This window comes from Mustela lutreola, chromosome 13, assembly GCF_030435805.1.
Source record: "Mustela lutreola isolate mMusLut2 chromosome 13, mMusLut2.pri, whole genome shotgun sequence".
NCBI classification, from domain to species: Eukaryota; Metazoa; Chordata; class Mammalia; order Carnivora; family Mustelidae; genus Mustela; species Mustela lutreola.
The window spans coordinates 76,270,188-76,291,822 of NC_081302.1; the positions used below are offsets into that span (position 1 = coordinate 76,270,188).

The 21,635-nt window shown below is 45.8% G+C and overlaps 1 protein-coding gene across 1 annotated transcript; it reads left to right on the forward strand.

Annotated features, from left to right (window-relative positions):
- The first annotated feature begins 11,000 nt into the window (after positions 1 to 11,000).
- Positions 11,001 to 21,217, forward strand: URAD (ureidoimidazoline (2-oxo-4-hydroxy-4-carboxy-5-) decarboxylase). The gene is made up of 2 exons (XM_059144590.1): positions 11,001 to 11,253; positions 20,037 to 21,217. The coding sequence occupies exons 1-2, from the start codon at positions 11,070 to 11,072 to the stop codon at positions 20,375 to 20,377; spliced, it is 525 nt and encodes a 174-aa protein (XP_059000573.1). The 5' UTR covers positions 11,001 to 11,069; the 3' UTR covers positions 20,378 to 21,217.
- Positions 21,218 to 21,635: the final 418 nt, after the last annotated feature.

The window sequence follows — 21,635 nt, forward strand, 5'->3', positions numbered from 1 at the left end:
TTTTGAATTTCCGGAGCTAGCGATATGCAGTTCAATGTCTATCACAGTGCTGGGCAGTGGCAGCCCCCAGTCCACTATGGGATCCCAGGGTGAAAAATCAAAACACTGACAGCCATTGTATACCCATTCAACCGTTCTGTTTCTCACTTTCAACACAGTATTCAATACATTACATGAGATATTCAATACTTTATTATACAATAGGCTTTGTGTTAGATGATCTTGCCCAACGCGAGGCTGACATCAGTATTCTGAGCACATTTGAGGTGGGCTAGGCTAAACTGTGAGGTTTGCTGGGTTGGAGTATTAAATGTATTTCAGCTTATATTTTCAGCTTACTGGGGGTTTACTGGGACATAACCCCATCGCAAGCTGAAGACAAGCTATATTACAGAAAGAGAGTACCTCGTCCATAAATGTACCCTAATCTGTCATTTGCACTTCCCTCTCTGGTTTTAATCTTTTACTTTAGACGAGACCACAAAAACTAGATTACACAAATCCGTTCTTCACGTCACCCCTTCTCCCAAGCTCTGGGCCATCCAGTGTTTTCTCTGGCCACAGAAAGATCTGTCTTCCTAAAGTATTCCTGTGCACCTGCCACTTCCGGCAGGAGCACGTCCCGTGGCTCCCAGTGTCTATCAGCTAAAGCCGGATTTTCTTGGCCAGCCTACACGCCCACCACAGCTGGGCTCCCCTGCATTTCTGTGTCAGGTTACATAACTCTCTGTCGCCCAAACCATCTGCTCGTGTTCAGTGGGAATGTCTTGGGCATTCCCATCTCCTGTGTTTCTTTTCTTCACCTGCCACCATCCTGGGATGCTTCTTCCTATTCAAGTAAACCCCTGCTTCGTGGCCAGACTTGAGCTCTGTCTTATAATTCAGATCTTTCTCACCTCCACCAGTCGTGGGTGCTGGCTTCCTCCGTTGAAATCTATAGGCTCCTTGTCCATATCATCCAACTGGCTCTTTTTTTTTTTTTTTAAGATTTTGTTTATTTATTTGATAGAGATCACAAATAGGCAGGGAGGCAGGCAGAGAGAGAGGAGGAAGCAGACTCCCTGCTGAGCAGAGAGCCCGATGCGGGACTCGATACGAGGACCCTGGGATCATGACCTGAGCCGAAGGCAGAGGCTTTAACCCACTGAGCCCCCCAGGCGCCCCCCAACTGGCTCTTAACATAAACTTTCCTTCCGTTTCCTTCCCTTCCTTCTCTTCCCGCCCCTCCTCTCCTCTTTTCCCTGTCCCTTCCCTTCCCTACCCCCTTCCCCCCTTCCCTTTCTTTCCCTTCCCTTCCCTCTCCTCTCCTCACCTATTCTATTCTTTTTTCTTTTGTTTTCTTTTCTTCTTTCAGAGACCGAGAGAGGAAGAGAGCGTGTCTGCGCGCGCGCACACTCACGCCCGAGCAGGGGGAGGGGCAGAGGGCGAGCGAGAAACAGGCTCCCCGCTGATCCCAGGACGGAGATCGCGCCACCTAAGCAGAAGTTAGGCGCTTAACCAATTAAGCCACCCAGGCGCCCCAAACATTCCTTATTTTCACCTGGATTTTTTTTTTTTTTAAGCAACAAAAGCATATCTTAGAGTTCTATAGTCAGTTCAGCAATGTCCTTCTGGGCTAAAATCAAGGAGTCATCCACGTTGCCTTCCTTTCTGGAGGCTCTAGCGGAGACTCTGTTCCTCACCAACTTCTAGAGGCTGCTGGAATTCCTTGGCAGTTGGCCCCCTTCCTCCTTCCTTATAGCCTACGGTGTTTCATCTCTCCATTCTATAGCCATGTCTCCCTCTGATTTTGAACTCAGCTGACCCTGGTTCTCTGATCTTAAGGATTATGTCTTTTCACTTGGATTTTTAGAAGGTTGAAAGTAGATACGATTTATTCCAAGTTGTATGCCTAATTCCTATTTGTGTGTACAGTCAGGACGCGCACCATATGTGTATTCAATTATTTTTTGCCTATTCAGGTTAAAGCATAAAATATGCTTGATGTTAAAAATTCAAAGAATTTTGTATTTTTTCTTATAGTAATAAGTGAAATTTACCCTTTATGCACCCAGCCCAAATCCCAGGTTGCTTCGTCAGAGGAAATGCTGTTCAAGTATCAGGTATAATTCTTCCATCTTCTTGCTTAAATATACTTGATGTTACAGGTATTTACACAAACACGCACCCCTGCCAAACTCTGTTTTTTATATAAATGGAATTATACTAGCACTATGGCCAAACGTATTTTTGTTCTTGACCATGTATTGATATTTTCCCAACTATACATGTCTGTGTACCACTTGTGGCGAGCCAAGCATGGTGCTAAGACTGATATATGTTTTACCTTCTGTAATTTTCCTAGCTGCCTTATGAAGTAGGTACTAATATGATACCATGTATTTCTGGAGAACTTGGAGCTTAATTTAGTAACCTGTGGTCTCCAAGCCCCTCTTAACACTTACCATGTAGTTACTCCTGGGTCCTACCAGTATTTTATCTATTGTATTTGTTTATCCATTTATTTATAATTGTGGTAAAAAAAAAAAAAAAAAACCCAACACGTATCGTCTTAACCATTTTTAAGTGTATAGTTCAGCAATGGTAAGTATCTTCACATTGTTCTGCAGCCCATCTCCAGAATTTTCTTGTCTCTTACATCTGGAACTTTGGCCCCCGTTGTGCAATAATTCCCCTTTTTCCAACCCCCCCAAGCCCTAGTAACCATCATTCTACTTTCTGTTTTTCTGCATTTGACTACTTCATATAAGTGGAATTATACCATATGTGTCTTCTTTGAGTGACTTATTTCACTGAGTGTCCTGGCCTCAAGTTTCATCCATGTTGAAGTATGTGCATATTCTCTTTCTTTTTAATGCTGATAACTATTTCACAGTACGTGTGTATATCTTATTTATTCATTTATCCACTGATGGGCATTCAGTTTGCTCCCACCTCTTGCCTATTGTGAATACTGTTGTTATGAACACAGAGGTGCCAGTACCTCTTGGGACCCTGCTTTCAACTTTTTTGGTATATTTTCATATGCTTTTATAGAGAAGTGGGATTGCTGGATCAACTGGTAATTCTATTTTTAAGTTTTTGTTGTATTATCTTAAAAGTGATAATGATCATGTGTTTCTTTGGCCATCCAGTATCAATTCCCATTTCTTTTGATAACAGCTCTGTGGTTGGGGGCATGACTTCTCCCGATGGCATGCAGTAGAGTGGGACTTGCATAAGTGGTCTTCTAGCCAAGGAGGGTCTTTGACTGAAGCTCAGCTCATAAACCTCCTCTCTTATTCTGGAACTTTGCATCTGGACTGGATTCAGGCAAGGATCAAAAAGGGAGTTAGAACTCATTATTCTCACACTACCGGTCTCCGACAAAAGTGACAAGCAGTTCCCACTTCCTAGATCCCTTGAGCTGCTTTGGTCCCTCTTCTTGCACAAGCCTTGGTCTCTGGCCTTCCTGTTAGGCCTGTGAGCTACCCAGTGTCCTTTCTGTAAATCCCCTTGCCCCAGGAGCCCAAATCTGTCTCCAGAGCTCACAGCCAAGACCCTTGGCACACACACCTGAACCGATATACAGTCTCCTCTGCCAAACTGAGGATTTCATCTGCTTGGCCTTTTCTAGAAAGTCCTCTCTGTTTTGGTTGTACAGTGATCTCCTTTCAACTTTCAAATAATTTATCTTCATTTGTACTTGATTCCATTATGTTGACAGGATCTGAGGAAGTAGAGTCACAAGCATTGAGTAAGCCCTCTTCAACAGCTTGGCCAAAACTGTGGGTGATCATAGGGAGGAAAAGAGAAGCACATTTTATGTCAGACGCACATATATTCTGAACATGAATTCACTGCAGATGGAACCAAATAAATACATTTATACATGGAATCACCAACGCAACGCACCCCTTGCTGTTGTAGTATCTACGGCACCAAAATTTTGATTTCCTTGAAAATGAATATTCTCTTGTTGATGAGCTTCATAAAAATGGCACCATACTCTATATAGACTTCCAGTTCCTGCTTTCTTTAAAAATAAAAAAAAAAAGATATCAACATCATGCTTTCTAAGATTCACTCGTGGTGTTCTATGGATCTCAAACTCTTTCATTTCATTGATGTGTGATGTGACTATAAAATTACCACTATTCATTCATTTTCACATTGATGATATTTGAGGCTTTTTTGGGTTAGGTGAGATAATGGGTTCATGGTGTTCAGTGATATTATCTTACTTTGTAATATAACTTTTGTAAATACCAAATATTATATTTATTTTTTTTCCATTTTATTTTACTTTATTTATTTTCAGTGTTCCAGCATCCTTTGTTTATGCACCACACCCAGTGCTCCAAGCAATACGTGCCCTCCATGGGTACCTGGGTGGCTCAGTGGGTTATAGCCTCTACCTTCAGCTCAGGTCATGATCCCAGGGTCCTGGGATCTAGCCCCTCATCAGGCTCTCTGCTTAGCGGAGAGCGTGCTTCCTTTTCTCTCTCTGTCTGCCTCTCTGCCTACTTGTGATCTCTGTCTGTCAAATAAATAGATAAAATCTTTAATAAAAAAAATACATGCCCTCCATAATAGCCACCACCAGGCTCACCCAATTCCTCGCCCCCTTCCCTTCCAAACCCTCAGTTTGTTTCTCAGAGTCCACAGTCTCTCATGGCTGGTCTCCCCCTCCAGTTTCCCCGCAACTTCCCCCAACTCACCCAAATATGACATTTATTTATTTGTTTGTTTGTTTGTTTTTAAAGCTTTTATTTATTTATTTGACAGAGATCACAAGTAGGCAGAGAGGCAGGCAGAGAGAGAGAAGGGGAAGCAGGCTCCCTGCGGAGCAGAGAGCCTGATGACTCTGGGACCACCACCGGAGCCGAATGATAATATGATATTTAAATATCAAAAATGATAATATGATATTTAAAAGGCAACATTCTCTGAGGAAGGGAGGCATTTAAAAAAACTGTATTGGGGAAAACAGAATTAGACTCTACTAAACCCAGCTCTTATCACAGATCCGGTATTAATGTAGGTCAAGTTGTATCTCTGACTTAACTACACATTTTTTTTTTAAAGATTTTATTTTGGGGTCTCCTGGTTGGCTCAGTCAGAAGCACTAGCGACTCTTGACCATGGGGTTGTGAGTTCAAGGCCCACGTTGAGTGTAGAGATTACATAAAAACTAAATATTAATTTTTTAAATTTCTTTTAAGTTTTATTTATTTAAGTAATCTGACTAAGCCATTCCGGCGCCCCAAACCACACATTGTTACCACGTGGAAAAACACAACTTACAAGCACTGATTTTAGAGATGTGTTCTTGCTACTGCGTGCAGTCCCTTCCATCTGACCAGTAGGTGGCGCCCTAGGACTACTGTGTTTTTAATTAATCCCAAGCAGGGGGCTGGACTTCATTCCCTCACCCTGCCTCTGGAAAGACAAATTTTAACAAGCAGAATAAAGAAAAGGCCAGTCTATTAATTAGAAGGAAGAACAATCCTCTACACAGATCACTTAAAATTCATTTATTCAGTACCTGGTTATTTCTTGACTATGATAACTATTGCGCATTTTACACACATTATTTTCACATTTCGCACATTATTTTCACATTTCCCACATTAACAGAGCAGTCTGTCAGTTTCTTTATGGAACTCAGTTTTTACCACTAGATTCTGCACAGCACGTTTACCAGCACAGGGGACTGACTTTGGAGCTTATTCTTTTTGGAACACTTTCTATGCATAGTGTTGCCTGAGCCTGGACTGGCTTCCAGTTGAAAACCAAGTCTTTTTCTCAGAGATCTTTTGGAGTAAGGAAAACAGCCAGGGGTGTTTGGCCTGCAGCAGGAAGATGTCCTGGGTGACCTCTTATCAAAGTTCCAGCCCTTCGATTATCCACCTTCTGTCCCTCCTTCATCCACCTTTGCCACTTGTGTTTCTTCCTGATCTTCCTTCTCTTTCCTCAGCTCTTCACTTTCCCAGTGACATGATTATCCGAACCCCTTTGCCACTCCCACTGTCATTTCTGTTAAATTACCTATCAGCGTTCAAATTTGCTTCTGTCTATGCTATCATGACTCTAAGCAGCAGAAAAAAAGGGTGAGGGGGAATTATCACCTAAAAACACCACACTGGACGACCTGGGTGGCTCAGTCCATTAAGCATCTGCCTTCGGCTCAGGTCATGATTCCAGGATCCTGGAATCGAGCCCTGCATCTGGCTCCTTGCTCTGCAGGAAACCTGCTTCTCCCTCTTCCACTCCCCCTGCTTGTGTTCCCTCTCTCACTGTCTCTCTCTCTCTGTCAAATAAATAAAAATCTTTTTAAAATAAGAAAAAGAAAAGACAGAACTCTGTGTGCTTCCTTAAAAAATACTAATAATAAATAAAGTAAAAATAAAAACAGCACATCTTTTTAGTTCCTCGGAGCCTACCATGTACTTAAATTCCAAATTATCTTACTTAATCAGAAAAGGCTTGATGAGTTTTTTGTGGTAAAATATATATAACCTACATACATGTACATGTACAATTTACCATCTTAATCATTTTTAAGTGTAGGGCTCGATGTCATTAAGTACATTCACAGTGTTATATGACCATCACCGCTATCCAGCTCTGGTGGAAATTTTTTGTCTTTACAAACTGAAACTCTGTCCCCATTAAACAATAACTCTCTTTTCCATCTACCTCCAGCCCCTGACAATCACTTTTAAAAAGTTATTTTAAAAAGCTTCTTAAAAAAAAAAAAGTATTTATTTATTTTAGAAAGAGAGACTGAGAGAGTGCACATGTGTAAGCTGAGGGAGGGGCAGAGGACAAGGGACAAGCAGGACCCCGGGATCATGAGCTGAGCTGAAGGCAGATGCTTAACCGACTGAGCCACCCAGGCGCCCCTCTACTTTCTGCGTCTCTGAATTTGACTCCTCTAGGTACCTCATAGGAGTAGAACCATCCAGTATTGGTCATTTTGCACCTGGCTTTATATGAACATTTGTTGATAATAGACTGTATTCCAGTGACTCGCTGAAGGCTTCACATGTGTATTTCATTGAACAAGACGGGAGGTAGAAGGATGTGCTGTGGCAGTTTAGCAACCGGTGAAATCAAGGTTTAGGAAGATTGTCACCAACTTAGCCACACAAAGCAGGTACTAAGCTCTGGCCTGGCCTAGCACCACACCCTCCGCCTCTTCACAGCCACACCCAAGGTCTGGGCTCCTGCCAGTGCTTCTTGCTTTGCCTCAGTCCTCAGCTAATGAACGTGGTCTGGTAACAGCAAGATTATGAGTTCTGACTCCCAATTTGCCTCAAATTAAAAATACATAATATGAAGAAAAGCAGTCTGTCTTTCTGGCATTTCATTGGGAAAACGCTCCCGTTTAAGCTCCATAAATGAAAAGTTAAGGGCTGCCAGTTAAAGGGAATGGATGTGTGAGTGTTACAACCAAAAAAACATGAAACAAAAATTTGTGGTTAACTATTTTCTCTGTGTTGGGGTGCCTGCGTGGCTCAGTCGGGTAAGTGTCCAGGTCTTGATCTCAGGGTCATTAGTTCAGGCTCCTCATTGGGCTCCACACTGGGCATGAAGCTTACTTAAAGAAAAAAATAATTCTCCATGTTCAGCTAAAAGCGTCTTAAGAGAAAAATTATAATAGAATCAAATATAATATATTCAGCAACCAGAATGTAAGAATCTTATCTGGTAGGATCAAACAAATTATGAGGCTACATGTTTATATCATTTCACTTAAAAAAAAAAAAAAAAAGATTTCAGGGCGCCTGGGTGGCTCAGTGGGTTAAGCCTCTGCTCAGGTCATGATCTCGGAGTCTTGGATAGAGCCCTACATCGGGCTCTCTTCTCAGCAGGGAGCCTGCTTCCTCCTTTCTCTGCCTGCCTCTCTGCCTACTTGTGATCTCTGTCAAATTAAAAAAAAAAAAAAAGATTTCATTTATTTGACAGAGAGAGAGACACCAAGAGAGGGAACACAAGCAGGGGGAGTGGCAGAGGGAGAAGCAGGCTCCCTGCTGAGCAGGGAGCCAGATGTGGGCACAATCCCAGGACCCTGGGATCATGACCTGAACCTAAGGTAGATGCTTAACCACTGAGCCACCTAGGTCCCCCTCATTGTACTTTTTTAAAAAAGCTTTATTGATATATAATTTGTATACCACACAATCCCCCTCTGTATGGTGTACTGTTCAATATATTGGCTTTTTGCTCAGCTACAAATTGCCTTACCTTCTGACCACTTGCCATTTCTTCGATTGATTTGATCGGTGAGGGTCAACAGAGGTGAAGCCCAGAGTGCTGAGTTAAGCCCAGCAGCATGAGCTGCTGAGTTCCACATTAGTAATTTGTTTGTTTTTTTTTTTTTTTTTTGTCCATAGGTTTTTATGTCTGCAATTATTTAATTCCTTAACTTTTTTGTGTCTCGCAGTTCGAATGTTAGTAGGTAATTTGGAGTTTCATTATTATACAATAGATAGAGCAAAATAGAAGTTTCAGTGTCTATTCTGTGCCAGAAAGGTAGCAATATCAGCAGGGAGGTCCTTCCCATCCTTGTGTATCAGCATTGCCATGACAGGAAGGAGTTTCTACTTGCAAATTCAGATGTCTATCTCCTGCTGTTCTCAGAGGAACTGAGAACCCCCAGGCTCCCAGCCCCAGGCAGGAGCTCCTTTGCTGGTGGAGACCCTCAGTGTGCAGAGATAAGAGCAGGAAATTGTAAGGGGTCAGGCCTGAGGGGTGGGGGACAAAGAGCCGTGGACCCAGGATGGTCTTCTTTCTTGGCTTCTGGCCTACCTTCTTTTCCCAGATTCCAGGAATGAGGGTGGTAATAAGGCTGGAGAGCCTGGACAGACCAGTCATGGGGATCCAGCCAGATTCCCCCTCAGTCTTATCTCTCCACAGTCTTATTTGGACATTACAGATGCTGCACAGGTCATGCTAGAGTGAACCGAGGCTCAGGGCAGGGATGTCCTCAAGAAAGGGAAGAAATGGATATTGAGCTATTAGCTGGGTCTGCAGCAAAGTCCGCATGGACAAGGAAAAAGCTCTAATGACAGAAAGGATAAAGGAGAAAATTCTGTGGTTGGTCCAATGGAGAGATTGTATACAGAAAACGTTAGCCCATGTAGAGCTCTGTAAAGGAGCTGTTTTCTGTACTTCTGTGTAGTCACTAATCTTTCCCCAAATCCCACAAGGTAAATATATCATTATCCCCATTTTACAAAGAAACTGAAGAACAGAAAGTTTGATCACTTGCCAAATGTCTGATCAGTGACAGAGGCAGGATCAGAACTCTCCTGGGTCTGTGCTCTCCACACTGAGTTCTATACCCCAAACCGTGTACACACTAGGGGATTCTCTGTGTTTTCACAAATACATGGTACATTATATATCCCTGTTAACTTCTATGAAGACAAGCCAGTAATGGCAGTCTCGTGTCACTGGATTTACTTCCTACAAAAGCAAACCTTACCAGCTTCTTTTCAAGAGATGAATTCTTGGTCCCTCTGTCAGGTCGTCAGAGGGAACCTGGGCTAGACAATGTCCACAAACAGGAGGACAAATTCCATGACATCTGAAAGATGGTCAAGGGCACTATTGTCACCCACCTGTCATAAACCACAGTGGACGATGTAGTTGACTTAGTAAAGCTAATATGGGGGTGGGGGGGCGCCTGGGTGGCTCAGTGGGTTAAAGCCTCTGCCTTCCGCTCAGGTCATGATCCCAGGGGCCTGGGATGGAGCCCAGCATCAGGGCTCTCTGCTCAGCGGGGAGCCTGCTTCCCTTCCTCTCTCTCTGCCTGCCTCTCTGCCTATGTGTGATCTCTGTCTGTCAAATAAATAAATAAAATCTTTAAAAAAAAAAAATAAAGCTAATATGGCCACTCTACCCTTGAGTTTTGACTCCGATGGAGGCAAACATGTAGCTAGTATGACTTTTACAAATATGTTTGCATTTTTTTGTTCTAAAGGGAAACAGCAGCAATTTATTTTAAAATTTTGACCCTTCTTTTTTTTTTTTTTAACTTTATCTTCCATGGTTTCTTTTGTTTTGAGTACACATGAAAGCTATAGGTGAGAAATTAAATCTTTGTGGTCCTTTGGTCAACTAAGTCACCCCTACCGTGGGCACAGCTCTAGGCACCCAGGACACAGAGGCAAACAAGACACACCGTCTCCAGGCTCATGGAATTAGTTGGGGCTGAGAGATGATATGCAAGTAAGTAAATACAATAAGCAAGGTGATTTCAGATAGGTTTGTATATATATTCAGGAAGAAACTAACACGTCATGGTGTCTGAGAGACAACTGTAAAGGGGACACCATTATCTCTTAGATGCCACATCCTGTGTAATGAGCATTTATGAAGTACCTGTCATGTTAAGCATCTGAGATACAGAGAAAAGATAAAACACACCATCTGACCTCTCTAGCAGCAACCAATGGGAAATCACACATTAGGCAGGTGGACTTGTGACCTGTGTTTGAGTTATCAGACAAAACTTCCTGGGATACCCTTGACATTAAAATGTTAATGACAGGGGCACCTGGGTGGCTCAGTGGGTTAAAGCCTCTGCCTTCGGCTCAGGTCATGATCCCAGGGTCCTGGGATCGAGCCCCACATCGGGCTGTCTGCTCCGCGGAGAGCCTGCTTCCTCCGCTCTCTCTCTCTCTGCCTGCCTCTCTGTCTACTTGTGATCTCTGTCTGTCAAATAAATAAATAAAAATCTTTTAAAAAAAAATGTTAATGACACCAAAAGGGTCTCTGGCTTGAAGGCCCACAGTGAAATAGGGTCCCTCCCAGCTTGGTGGGAACAATTTGGTGAGAAACATTTCCCATATAGAGATCTCCACTCCCCGGATTAGAACCTTAACCTCAGTTTGCTCATTACACAAGGATTGTGGATGTACTCCTGCCAGAGGCATTCAAAACATGCCACGCTGGTGTTGCATTAAAAAAAAAAAAAAAAAAAAAAATCTTGCGTATTCAGCAAATATAAGCTGGCGAGCAGAGCCAGGGTCACCTGCTTTTGAGAGGGGAGCTGCCGTTCTCCGGCCTCGGGCTGAATGCAAGCAATGGACATTGAGAAGGTCAACTCCATGGACTTTGGGGAATTTGTGGATGTGTTTGGGAATGTCATTGAGAGGTGTCCTCTGATTGCCGCTGCTGTTTGGTCCCAGCGCCCGTTCTCCAACTTGGAAGATTTAGAGAAGCACTTCTTTGCCTTCATTGACGCCCTTCCGCAGTCAGGTAAGGCTTCGGCATTAGACGCTGAGAATCTCCACAAAAGGATTTCGAATATGCTTATCAAAATATTTTTATCTTTTTTTTAATTTTTAAAAAGATTTTATTTATTTACTTGACAGAAGGATCACAAGTAGGCAGCGAGGCAGACAGAGGGCGGGAGCGGGGAAGCCGGCTCCCTGCTAAGCAGAGAGCCCCATGCAGGGCTGATCTCAGGACCCCAAGATCATGACCTGAGCCGAAGGCAGAGGCTTAACCCACTGAGCCACCCAGGCGCCCCTCAAAATATTTTTATATGTTTCAGCCTAGTTGCTTATCGCTGATATGTTGATCAGCACTTTTTATTGTAAGGTTTACTTTCCTCAGGCTTATTCAATGCGAGTCGGACACTTGCAAGATGTTAGGCCAAAGTGGAATTAAAGATGTATGTTGGTCTCAGCTCAGGTAGTGATCTCAGGGTCATGAGTTCTAGCCCCTTATTGGGCTCCACACTGGGCACAGAGTCTGTTTTTTTAAAAAATTGTATTAAATTTTTAGAAAAAGAGACATACGTTGGCTCAGGTAAAAGAGCTGTTAAATATTAAAGCTATGAGGTCAAGAGGAAGAGGAACAGGCACTTGTTTCCTCAGGCCTCATAGTCGCTCAGAGGCCAAAGGTCAGGCAGAGGGCCCACCCTCTCTTAGCCAAGTGTGTTCACTTTGGGAATGTCCTGTATGCAGGACAGGAGACAGCACAGTATCAGAATATCTCAGGAGCCCAGGGGAAAGAGCAGATGGGTGACATTTTTACCAGAAAGGGCCAGTTTGGACTGGACTGCCAAGGAAAGTAAACTCATTCAGATCAGCAACTCCCTGAGGGAGTAAAGGGGAAAAGACAAAAATCTGAAAGAATTCCTCTGGAGAAAGGGAAAGAAATTGTTGACTTCCTCTGGGTAGAGAGAGAAAAGAAGACACTTCTGGGTGTAGGGTGAGGAGAGGCGGGGGTGGAGGTTTAGTCTAACCCCAAGTGACTCAGAATGACACATGGCCTCACAAAGATTCAGAGGCCCAGGATTAGAGCCCACTCACTGGGCTGTCCTGTATCTTCAGAAAAGCTCGAAGGGAGATGAGGGGCAAGGGCTGCCTTCACAGAGGGGCCTTCTACAGAGATCTGGTCTGTGTGTGGAGGGGTTGGGGGAAAATGGCCACTCTCTTCACCATTACAAGGCCAAGAAACAGAACTCTTGCCTATCCATCCGGAGTTTGACATTCAGGATGGTTTCCAATTGTCAGATGAATGTCTCCCAAGGAAGGAACTCATTTTAATTTGTTTTAAGCACATTTAGCAAGAGGGGAAGAAGGTGTTAGAAAATCAAACTGACAGAAATATCAGGACTTTGTTGGCAGTCACCCAGTTCTCAGGGCCTTTTTCAGCTCTGCCATGGGCTCAGAAATTAATGAGGCTGATGGACACCAGAGCCTTGTGACTGATGACTCACAGGAATGTTCAGCCCTGGCTTGGGGAGGGAAGGGGTTCCCCTTGTCAGCCCACAGCCTACAGAGTGAGCTGGAAAGAGCAAGAACCCATGTTCATGTTCACCATGTTCACCAGAACCCGTGTTCAAAATGTCTGACAGGAAAATGTGGATCAAACGAAAGCCTTCAAGACCAGAGGGAAATAATTTTTAAAGGGTGTGAATGCCTTATGAATAGCATTTTTTTTCTATCACGGTAAAAATAAGAGAAAAATCCCATTATCTGTCTTAAAACACAAGGGATGATGGGACTGGGTGATGGGGCTGGGGAGGGAAGGTATTACATGGATAATTTAAATCCAGTATTCACTGGTTTATCCAGTTACTTGACATTTATTTAGAGTTTGCTGTGCCAGAAACTTAGATAATAAAATTAAAACTTCCCTATTTCTGTCTTCTTTCCCACCAGCAGGCACCCTGATAGGTTTGAGCAGAGGTTCTGGGTTAAGGGGTGCTTGGGTGGCTCAGTTGTTAAGCACCTGCCTTCGGCTCAGGTCATGATCCCAGGATCCTGGAATCGAACCCCGCATTAGGTTCTCTGCTCTGCAGGAAGCCTGCTTCTGTCTCTCTCTCTGTGTCAAAAAATAATAAAATCTTAAAAAAAAAAAAAAAAAAAAGGTCTGGTTAAGGTTAAATCCAATCACAATCCCGAGCAAAGTGGGATTTGGGGATTGGCATTCACTCCCTCTCTCCCAAGGCTTGTTTTTGATCCTTCTCCTAACTCAACAGGAACTCTGTATTCCAGCCAGTGTCAGAATCTTACATCATTCAGTGAATAGGATACTGGGACTTAATAAAGATTTAAATGCATGAAATGATTTAGAAGGTGAAATCATGAAATGATTTTTAAAGATGACGGTTCCTGATATTACGCTGTTCCCACACATTTTCCCTGGAGTGACTTTAGTGGCAAGTCAGTGGGACAAAATGCCCAGAGGAAACTGGAGGGTTGTTCGTTTCTGGACTAGACCTTGTTCTGTGGAGGGACTTCCCTGTGGGCTGCTTCTCAGCCCTAAGCCAGCATCCACACTCTCTCAGACAGGTGGGAGCAGAGCTTCAATGCTGTATGGGTGGTCACACTGATGAGGTTGCTGCTGCTGATGTTGTTAAATAAGCAACTAATAATAACAATAGCTACAATGCATTTCACCCTTACTATTGGTGTGTTTCAGGCACTTTTCTCAGCACTTTGCATTTGTCAACTCATTGTATCCTTGTAACAATCTTATAAAGCAAGTATTATTATTATACCCATACCCATACTCAGATGAAAACTGAGGCACAGAGAGATTAAATAACTTGATCAAAAGAACACACAACTAGAAAGTGGCAGAACTGGAATTCAGAACTCTGATAGTCAACCCAACAGCTTTTGTGGCATTTTTAGAGAATCAGGGAGGAACAGCTAGAAACATTTTCTAGGGGTTACATCTATTTGTTCAGTAATTTATTCAATTAACATTAATGCCCGATGTCCCAGATGCTATGTTCAGCTGTTTAAATAAGCAAATAAAATAGGATTTACTGACTAGTCTAGCTTTAATCTTTGCATGGTTGGGAACAAATGGGTGTAATAGTCTTTGAATCCGAAAGCTAAAAGACACCTTAAAGTAAAGTTCGGGATATGGTAATCTACTTGGTCAAGACTTTGTTTTATACATGATCTAAGAAAACTGTCTATGGGGCACCTGGGTGACTCAGTGCGTTAAGCCTCTGCCTTCAGCTAGGTCATGATCTCAGGGTCCTGGGATCAAGCTCCGAATCGGGCTCTCTGCTCAGCGGGGGGCCTGCTTCCTCCCTTCCCCCGCCTACCTCTTGCCTACTTGTGATCTCTGTCAAATAAGTAAATAAAATCTGAAAGAAAGAAAGAAAGAATGAAGGAAGGAAGGAAGGAAGGAAAGAAAGAAAGAAAGAAAGAAAGAAAGAAAGAAAGAAAAGAAAAGAAAACCGTCTACCATTAGTGGAAATGAAAATCTTGTTTCTAGAGTAAACCAAGGTTGACAATCTATTTCCATTGCACTATGATGATTATTGGTCAGTAGGTGGCAGTCCAGGATTAATATTCAGCTCTAGCTCAACTGGCAAAGTACTCTGAGCCAAACAGTTCCTCATTTCCAGGCAAGGGGCAAGGCAAAAGTAAAGGGAAGATGGTTGAAACACTTACCCATACACACGTACCCTCACACACACACAAACACACACAGCCAATAACAAACCAATTCAGTATTGATTTGTGTTAAAAATCAAAGAGGGAAAAAGCCCTCTCATAACATAGGGTTAATCGTGTATCTCCTTGTGACATTCCAAAATTGCACAGTCGTTCTATAATTTATTACTTAATACATATTTCATAGTTGTTGAATGAATAAGAAAGATACTCATAATTCCCTGAAATGCAGATCATAAGGTACTTAGAAGAGACTATTAAAGGGTGTTCCATCAAAAAAAACATATAGCACTCCTTCCTGAGAGTGATGTGTTGGTCAGGTGCCCACTGGGTCCCAGGAATTGTACCAGGCATGGGGGACAGAGCAGTGAACAAGACAAGTGCCTGCCTTCAATGAGTTTACATTCTAGTAAAGAGGGACAGGATGAACATGAATAAGGAAGATACTTTCACATTCTAGGAACTCTTAGAAGAAAATGTGTAATAAAAGAGGTCATTCTTAGGAAGTGACATTTGAGTTTAAGACTGAGAAATGAGAAGGAAGCAGTCTAAGATCCAGGAGAAGGCCATCTGAGAAAAGGCACTTAAAATTTTCGGCATTTCGGGAGCACAGAAAGCCCACAGTGTGGGGAGAATAGTGACAAGTGGAGAGATAGAAGGAAAGAGAGGTCAGGTACAGGGACTGAGGAGGTGGTAAAAGTGAGGGGAGATGCTCATTTGGACTCAGGTTGGAGCAGGAGAGATGGAGAGATGTGACTGGGTTCTCAGAATACATTTTAGAGTTTGATTTGCAGGTTTTAAAAACGTGTATTTATTTATTTAGAGAGAGCAAATGGGGGGGGGAGCAAAGGGAGAGGGAGTCTCAGGCAGACTCCCTGCTGAGTGTGGGGCCTGACCAGGGAGGGAGGCTGCTGTATTTCAGGACCCTGAGACCAGGACCTGAGCTGAAGCCAAGAGTCTGCAGAGGTTTAACCGACTTCACTACCCAATCGCCCCTCAATAGTTTGTTTGTTTTTTTTTAATGGATTTGGGGGGGGAAGACAGATCAAAAACAAAGAGAAATGAAGGGTAACTTAAATTTTTAATCTGAGTAACTGGATGGGCAGTGGTGTCGTTTTCTACAATGGGGAAAACTTTACAATTGAGAAGACAAGGTAGAAAATGGGAGCTTGTTGTGTCTGAGGGGCGTAATAATCATCCAAATGAAAATATTGAGTGTCCTTATGGATTACAACACAGGAACTCATTGGCAAGCTGTAGGCTGGACTGGATCTGGGTGTCGTTAAAGAACACACACACACACAAAACAAAACAAAACGGAGGGCATTCCTGCTGGTGGGGTCCCTGCTTAGCGGGGAGCCTGCTTCTCTCTCTGTCTGCCCCTCCCCCTACCTCATTCTCTCCTCTCTTTCCTTCTCTCTCTCTCAAATAAAGAAATGAAATTCTTAAAAAACAACAACAACAAAAAAAAACTGATGACATTTAAAGATACAGAACTCAGTGAGAACATCTGGGCATCAGTGTAAATACAGAAGGGAAGACAGGTAAGTACTGAGTCCTGGGGTACTCCCGTGTCAGTGATCTGGCAAAGTAAGAACCAGCGAAGAAAGGAGGCCAGCGCTGGTAATCTTTTAAGGAAAGAGGAGCGAGCCTGTGACATTCTCTCCAGAGGCTGAGGAAGAAGACCGGGCACTGGTCATGGGGCTTGGGCAAGATGTCCATCATCTGTGGCCCTGATGAGTGTGCACTCGCTAGTGGGCGGGGCTGAAAGCTTAACAGAATGAACGTGAAATAGGAGGTGAGAAAACGGGGAACACTGCGTAGACAACTCCTTTGAGGAGTTCACTGTAAGGAGGAGCAGCGATATAGAAAGAAACTAGAGGACAGTAGGGAATCAAAGGTAGGTTTTAATTTTCTTTTTTTTTTTTAAGATTTTTTTGTTTATTTGTTTGACAGACAGAGATCACAAGTAGGCAGAGAGGCAGGCAGAGAGAGAGGAGGAAGCAGGCTCCCCGCTGAGCAGAGAGCCTGATGCGGGGCTCGATCCCAGGACCCCAGGACCATGACCCGAGCCGAAGGCAGAGGTTTTAACCCACTGAGCCACCCAGGCGCCCCTCTTCAGGCTCTCTGCTCAGGGGGGGGCCTGCTTCCCTTCCTCTCTCTGTGATCTCTTCCCTTCCTCTCTCCTACTGTGATCTCTCTCTGTCAAATAAATAAATAAAATCTTTTTTTTTAAAAAAAAAAAAGAAAGAAAGACTGAAGATTAGGCAGCATTGACATAGTCCTGAGAAGCACAAGATACTCCACTGCTGAGCTGCCCCCCCCAACGAGGGTGGGGAGAATGCTCATGGGGTCAGCGGTGTGGGGCAATAATGGAAGAGTCTTTGGTTAGATGGGATCAGGTTCCCTTTTTTCCTGAGCTGCCATCCTCTGAGGGACTCCCTGTACTTTTCTCTTTATCTGCAGCTCTGTGCGTGCGTGTGCGTGTGCGTGTGCGTGTGCGTGTGCGTGTGCGTGTGTGTGTGTGTGTGTGTGTGTTCTTCTCTTTGCTCTGCCCTTTTCTGGGCCTCCCTTCTCTCCTCTTCTCCCACTCCTCCCTGCAAACAGTGTAAAACACAGGCTGGATCCTGGGCAAACATTAACCCCAGGCGGCATTTTCAAGAGGGGAATCAAACCCAGGGGAGTGAGAAGCGAGGTGTGAAAGCAAAAAGGAAAGAGGGACCAGCCCCGCTGCACCTCTACCTCTCTCTGCTCTGTGGTCAGCTAGGGGAGTCCACTGGGGAAGGACCCCCATGCGGGCGCCACCCAATAGCTAACGACTTCTCCCCAGCTCCAGTTAGGTCTCTAGAGAATAAGAAATAAGGGGGGAAGGGAAGCTGAGAGAAGGGGAGTCGGTGAGAATACTGACTCTCAGCCAGACCCGCCCCCAAGACACACACACACACACACACACACACACACACACATACAAGTCACCACTGTCTACATGCAGCTTTGAAAACCTGAATATGCAAGGAGGGAGAGCCCGGGGGAGCCCTCAGGGTCGACTTGCAGAGCCACGCACGACTCTGTTTCCCCATTCCCAGCCGGCTGTTTGCGGGGGCCCAGGGCTGGGTGGGTGCAGAGTAGATTCTGCGGCAGGTGTCCGCTGGGCACAGCCAAGCTCCAGGGCCAGCGTTTGGGGCCGGGAGTGCAGGTAGGGAATTTAACGCCTTCATTTTCGCCCCACCCGGACCGGGCTGGACGCAGGAAATGGAAAAGAACCACCTGGCATTTGCAGCGCCCCAGGGATAGGGCTCCTGAGAGGGGGTCTAAAACAGTGGTGTTATAAAGATGGGAGAATTGGCGACACGAGTTTCGTTTAAATAAGCGCCCCTTAGCCTCATAGGGGCAGCCAGTGCCCCCAAACCGCCTGGCATTTGAGCTACTAAGTGACCTTGGGTAGGTCACCTAATCCCATCGGAACTTTCACTGAATGTTTTCTTAAATAAAGATGTCCCCACCCCAGTTATCCCTACCTGGCCCCTGTCTAAGAGTTAGGTGGTGCCATCCCAATCATCGTTTAATTGGGCAGAAACTACCAGGTTTGAGTACTGGGAGGTTTATGCCGTAACTAAAGCAAGTTTTAAATGATCTTCTTTTCCAACAGAACTCATGGCTAATCCCAGGGCCACAGTCGGATACTCCCAACTGCACCACAGTCCCATTAACAGTGTTTACTACGACTTCTAATAATGGCTGTTTATTGGATGTTTGCTAGCATTAGGCACTGTGTGTGGTTTTTTTCGTTTTTTAAAGATTTTATTTATTTAAATAAAAGACATCACATTTAAATTTAAATAAAGAGAGATCACATTTAAATAAAGAGAGATCACCAGGTAAGGGTAGAGACAGGCAGGGGGAGGGGGAAAAGCAGGGTCCCCACTGAGCAGAGAACCCAATGCAGCCTGGATCCCAGGACCCTGAGATCATGACCTGAGCTGAAGGCAGAGGCTTAACCCACTAAGCCACCCAAGGACTCAGGCACTGTGTTTTAGGGAAATGAATTGTCTCTAATGCTCACAGCTCCTCTGCAAGTTAGATGTCATTATCCTCATTGTACAGATTACGGCCGTCTGCTGACCATATCTGAAATTCTGCCCAGCCTTGACTATTCGAATTCTCTCTCTAGAGAGAGAGCAAAATGGCTGGCTGGGGCTCAGGGAAACTCTCTGGATTTGGATTTAAAATCTCAGGTGTCAATCACCAGGGATTTCCAATTTTAGGTCTAGGAGATTATGAGAAACTATCTCCCAAGAAAACTCCAAGGCAGTCTGCAGTGTCTTTGGAACCTACAGTTGGAGAAGGGGAAGGAGCCTCAGGCAGGGTAGGTGATGAGTGGGTGTTATTTTCCTAAAAGGAAAAAAGTCACTTTCATTCAAAGGGCTGTGGAATTCCGGCTGGAAATGGGTTTCTTTACACTTAATCATCTGTAAGCCTCTTTGGATGCTTGATTCCAGAAGCCCAAAACTCACACTTAGGATCACAAAATCTTGGACATTTATTTGCCAAGCCCCATGGATGTTATCCCTCTGGACCCTCCCCGCCCGTCTCCTTTGGGACAGAACGAAACCTATTCTGTGGCTTTTGCAGGAAGTCTTCAGGCCCCCGTGTCCGGCCCTCTGAGACATCAAAGCCCCCTTGAGAGTAAAGGACTTTGAAAAGATACGAAATGCTCGGTCTCCTTATCGCGCGTCCCTGCTCCCTCCCGAGCAAGTCGTAAATTCCGAGCCCCAGTGGCCTCTCCCCTCCGCTCTTCTTGCCCCAAGGTCTCAAAGGACAAACTTGTCACTTCCCGCCCCGCCCCTGGGTCCAGGCCGAGGCCCCTGAAGCTGGGACGGAGGGGCGCAAGGTTCGGGACGTGTTTGAGGGGCGGTGGCCGTGGGCACCCCTGCACTTCCAGGACACCCCTTGCTGCCCTTCGTCACCTCCTGAAGACCCGGCTTCCCTGGCGAAGCCCTCTTCAGGCGGTGCAGGCGCCCGGGCTCGGGCGGCCCGCAGCCCCGTGCGCCCTCTCCGCCGCGCCCGCGGGGTAACGTGTTCCCGTCGCGTGTCTGTGCTTTCCTGCAGGCCAAGAGGGCATCCTGCGCTGCCACCCGGACCTGACGGGCCGCGAGCTGCAGCGGGGAACGCTCACCGCCGAGTCGCAGCGGGAGCAGAGAAGCGCGGGCCTGACGAGCCTGAACGCCGAAGAGCGGCTCCGGCTGGCGGAGCTCAATGCGCAGTACCGCGCGCGCTTCAGCTTCCCGTTCGTGCTCGCCGCGCGCCTGAGCGACAGGGCGGCCGTGCCGCGGGAGCTGGCGCGCAGGCTGCACTGCCCGCCGGAGCAGGAGCTGCGCACCGCCCTGGGCGAGGTGAAGAAGATCGGCCACCTGCGTCTCGCCGACCTCCTGGGCGCGGAGCAAACCTGACTGTAGTGGCCGCGCGAGCCCGGGACCCGGGGCGCACGTCCGGACGCGCGGGGACGGTAGCTGGCGCGGGCCGGGAACGGCGTCCTACACGCGCGCAGAGGGAGGGGAGAACTGAAGCCACCGCACGAATAATGAGCCCTTTTGTCCACCCACTCACACGCGCACGCTTTGCCAAAATCTCTGTAGAGGTTCGTGCTTTGGCCCCGATTTATCCAGCTCACTGCTTCAATTCTTCACTCCCTTTGCAGCCCGTTGACACCACCAGCCTTTGTGGATTCCAAAGCGCTTATCCAGCTCTTGTTGGGTCCGCATCCTCTCCCGCTAAGCCCGAGCTGCAAAGCAAAACCGGAGGAAAAGGCATCTTTTTATTCCACAGCACTTTGTTTTTTCTTCCCCACCTCTTTTGCCGTACCGACATTAACATGTGAGCAGAAGTAGTTTTCTCCCTCTGGGGCGCCTACGGGAGCCGGGAGCCCGGGCGAGGAGAGCGAGGTACTGATTTGGGTCCTCCGCGCCGGGCAAGCCGCGGGTGGGGGGTCCGTGGGCGAATGGGAGCCTCGCGACGGGCCAACGTTGGGAAGGCGCCCCGTGGGGGCAGGCGGAGCAGCTGCCACAGGCACTCTTGAAAGAGGGGTGGGAGTGGGGGTGTCTCCAAGCTGGACGGGCCTGAAAGTCAGGGGCAGGCGGCCTCCCCGCCTCTTCCAGAGATCGTCCCACCACCCCCGACTCTCACAAAGGTCGTCCCTTGAGACTTGGGTCGTCAGAACTTCAGGCTGCCTCGGGAGAGCCATCGGTCATTAAAAAGTTAATAATAAAATAAATAATAATAATTTAATAATACTCACTGAGTAGTGCTGGATATTCTGGCCCCCAAGATGAGGATGAAACCACCCCCTACAGCGCTGATAAAGCAGGTAATGGAGGAAAATGGTGCCCATTGCAATCTTTCTGGCCCGCATAGGCGGTTTTTGGGGAGGTTACCAACCCTGGGGCTCCAGCGCTGTCGGTCCTGAAAGCCAGAATGTCCATTCATTCATGCAAAAGGGGTTGATCTCACTCATTCTCTCTCTCTGGGGAGCATGGGTTCTCCCCACACACTGGAGGGTTTGTCTGACCCCAACAACACGACTGAAGTTTGTGTTGGCACAGGAGAAACAAGTCATACCCATCCTCCTAGATGCAGACCTGGTAAGAAGTGAAGGCCCTTTTGAAGACTGGAACCTCCATTAGGGACCATCCCAGGCCCAGGGTAGCAGCA

What these genes read in the sequence shown, in the direction of transcription:
- URAD (XM_059144590.1), top strand. Translation starts at nt 11,070, where the DNA reads ATGCAAGCAATGGACATTGAGAAGGTCAACTCCATGGACTTTGGGGAA. An exon ending in TGACGCCCTTCCGCAGTCAG is followed by an intron (nt 11,254 to 20,036) that starts GTAAGGCTTCGG and finishes GCTTTCCTGCAG; the next exon opens with GCCAAGAGGGCATCCTGCGC.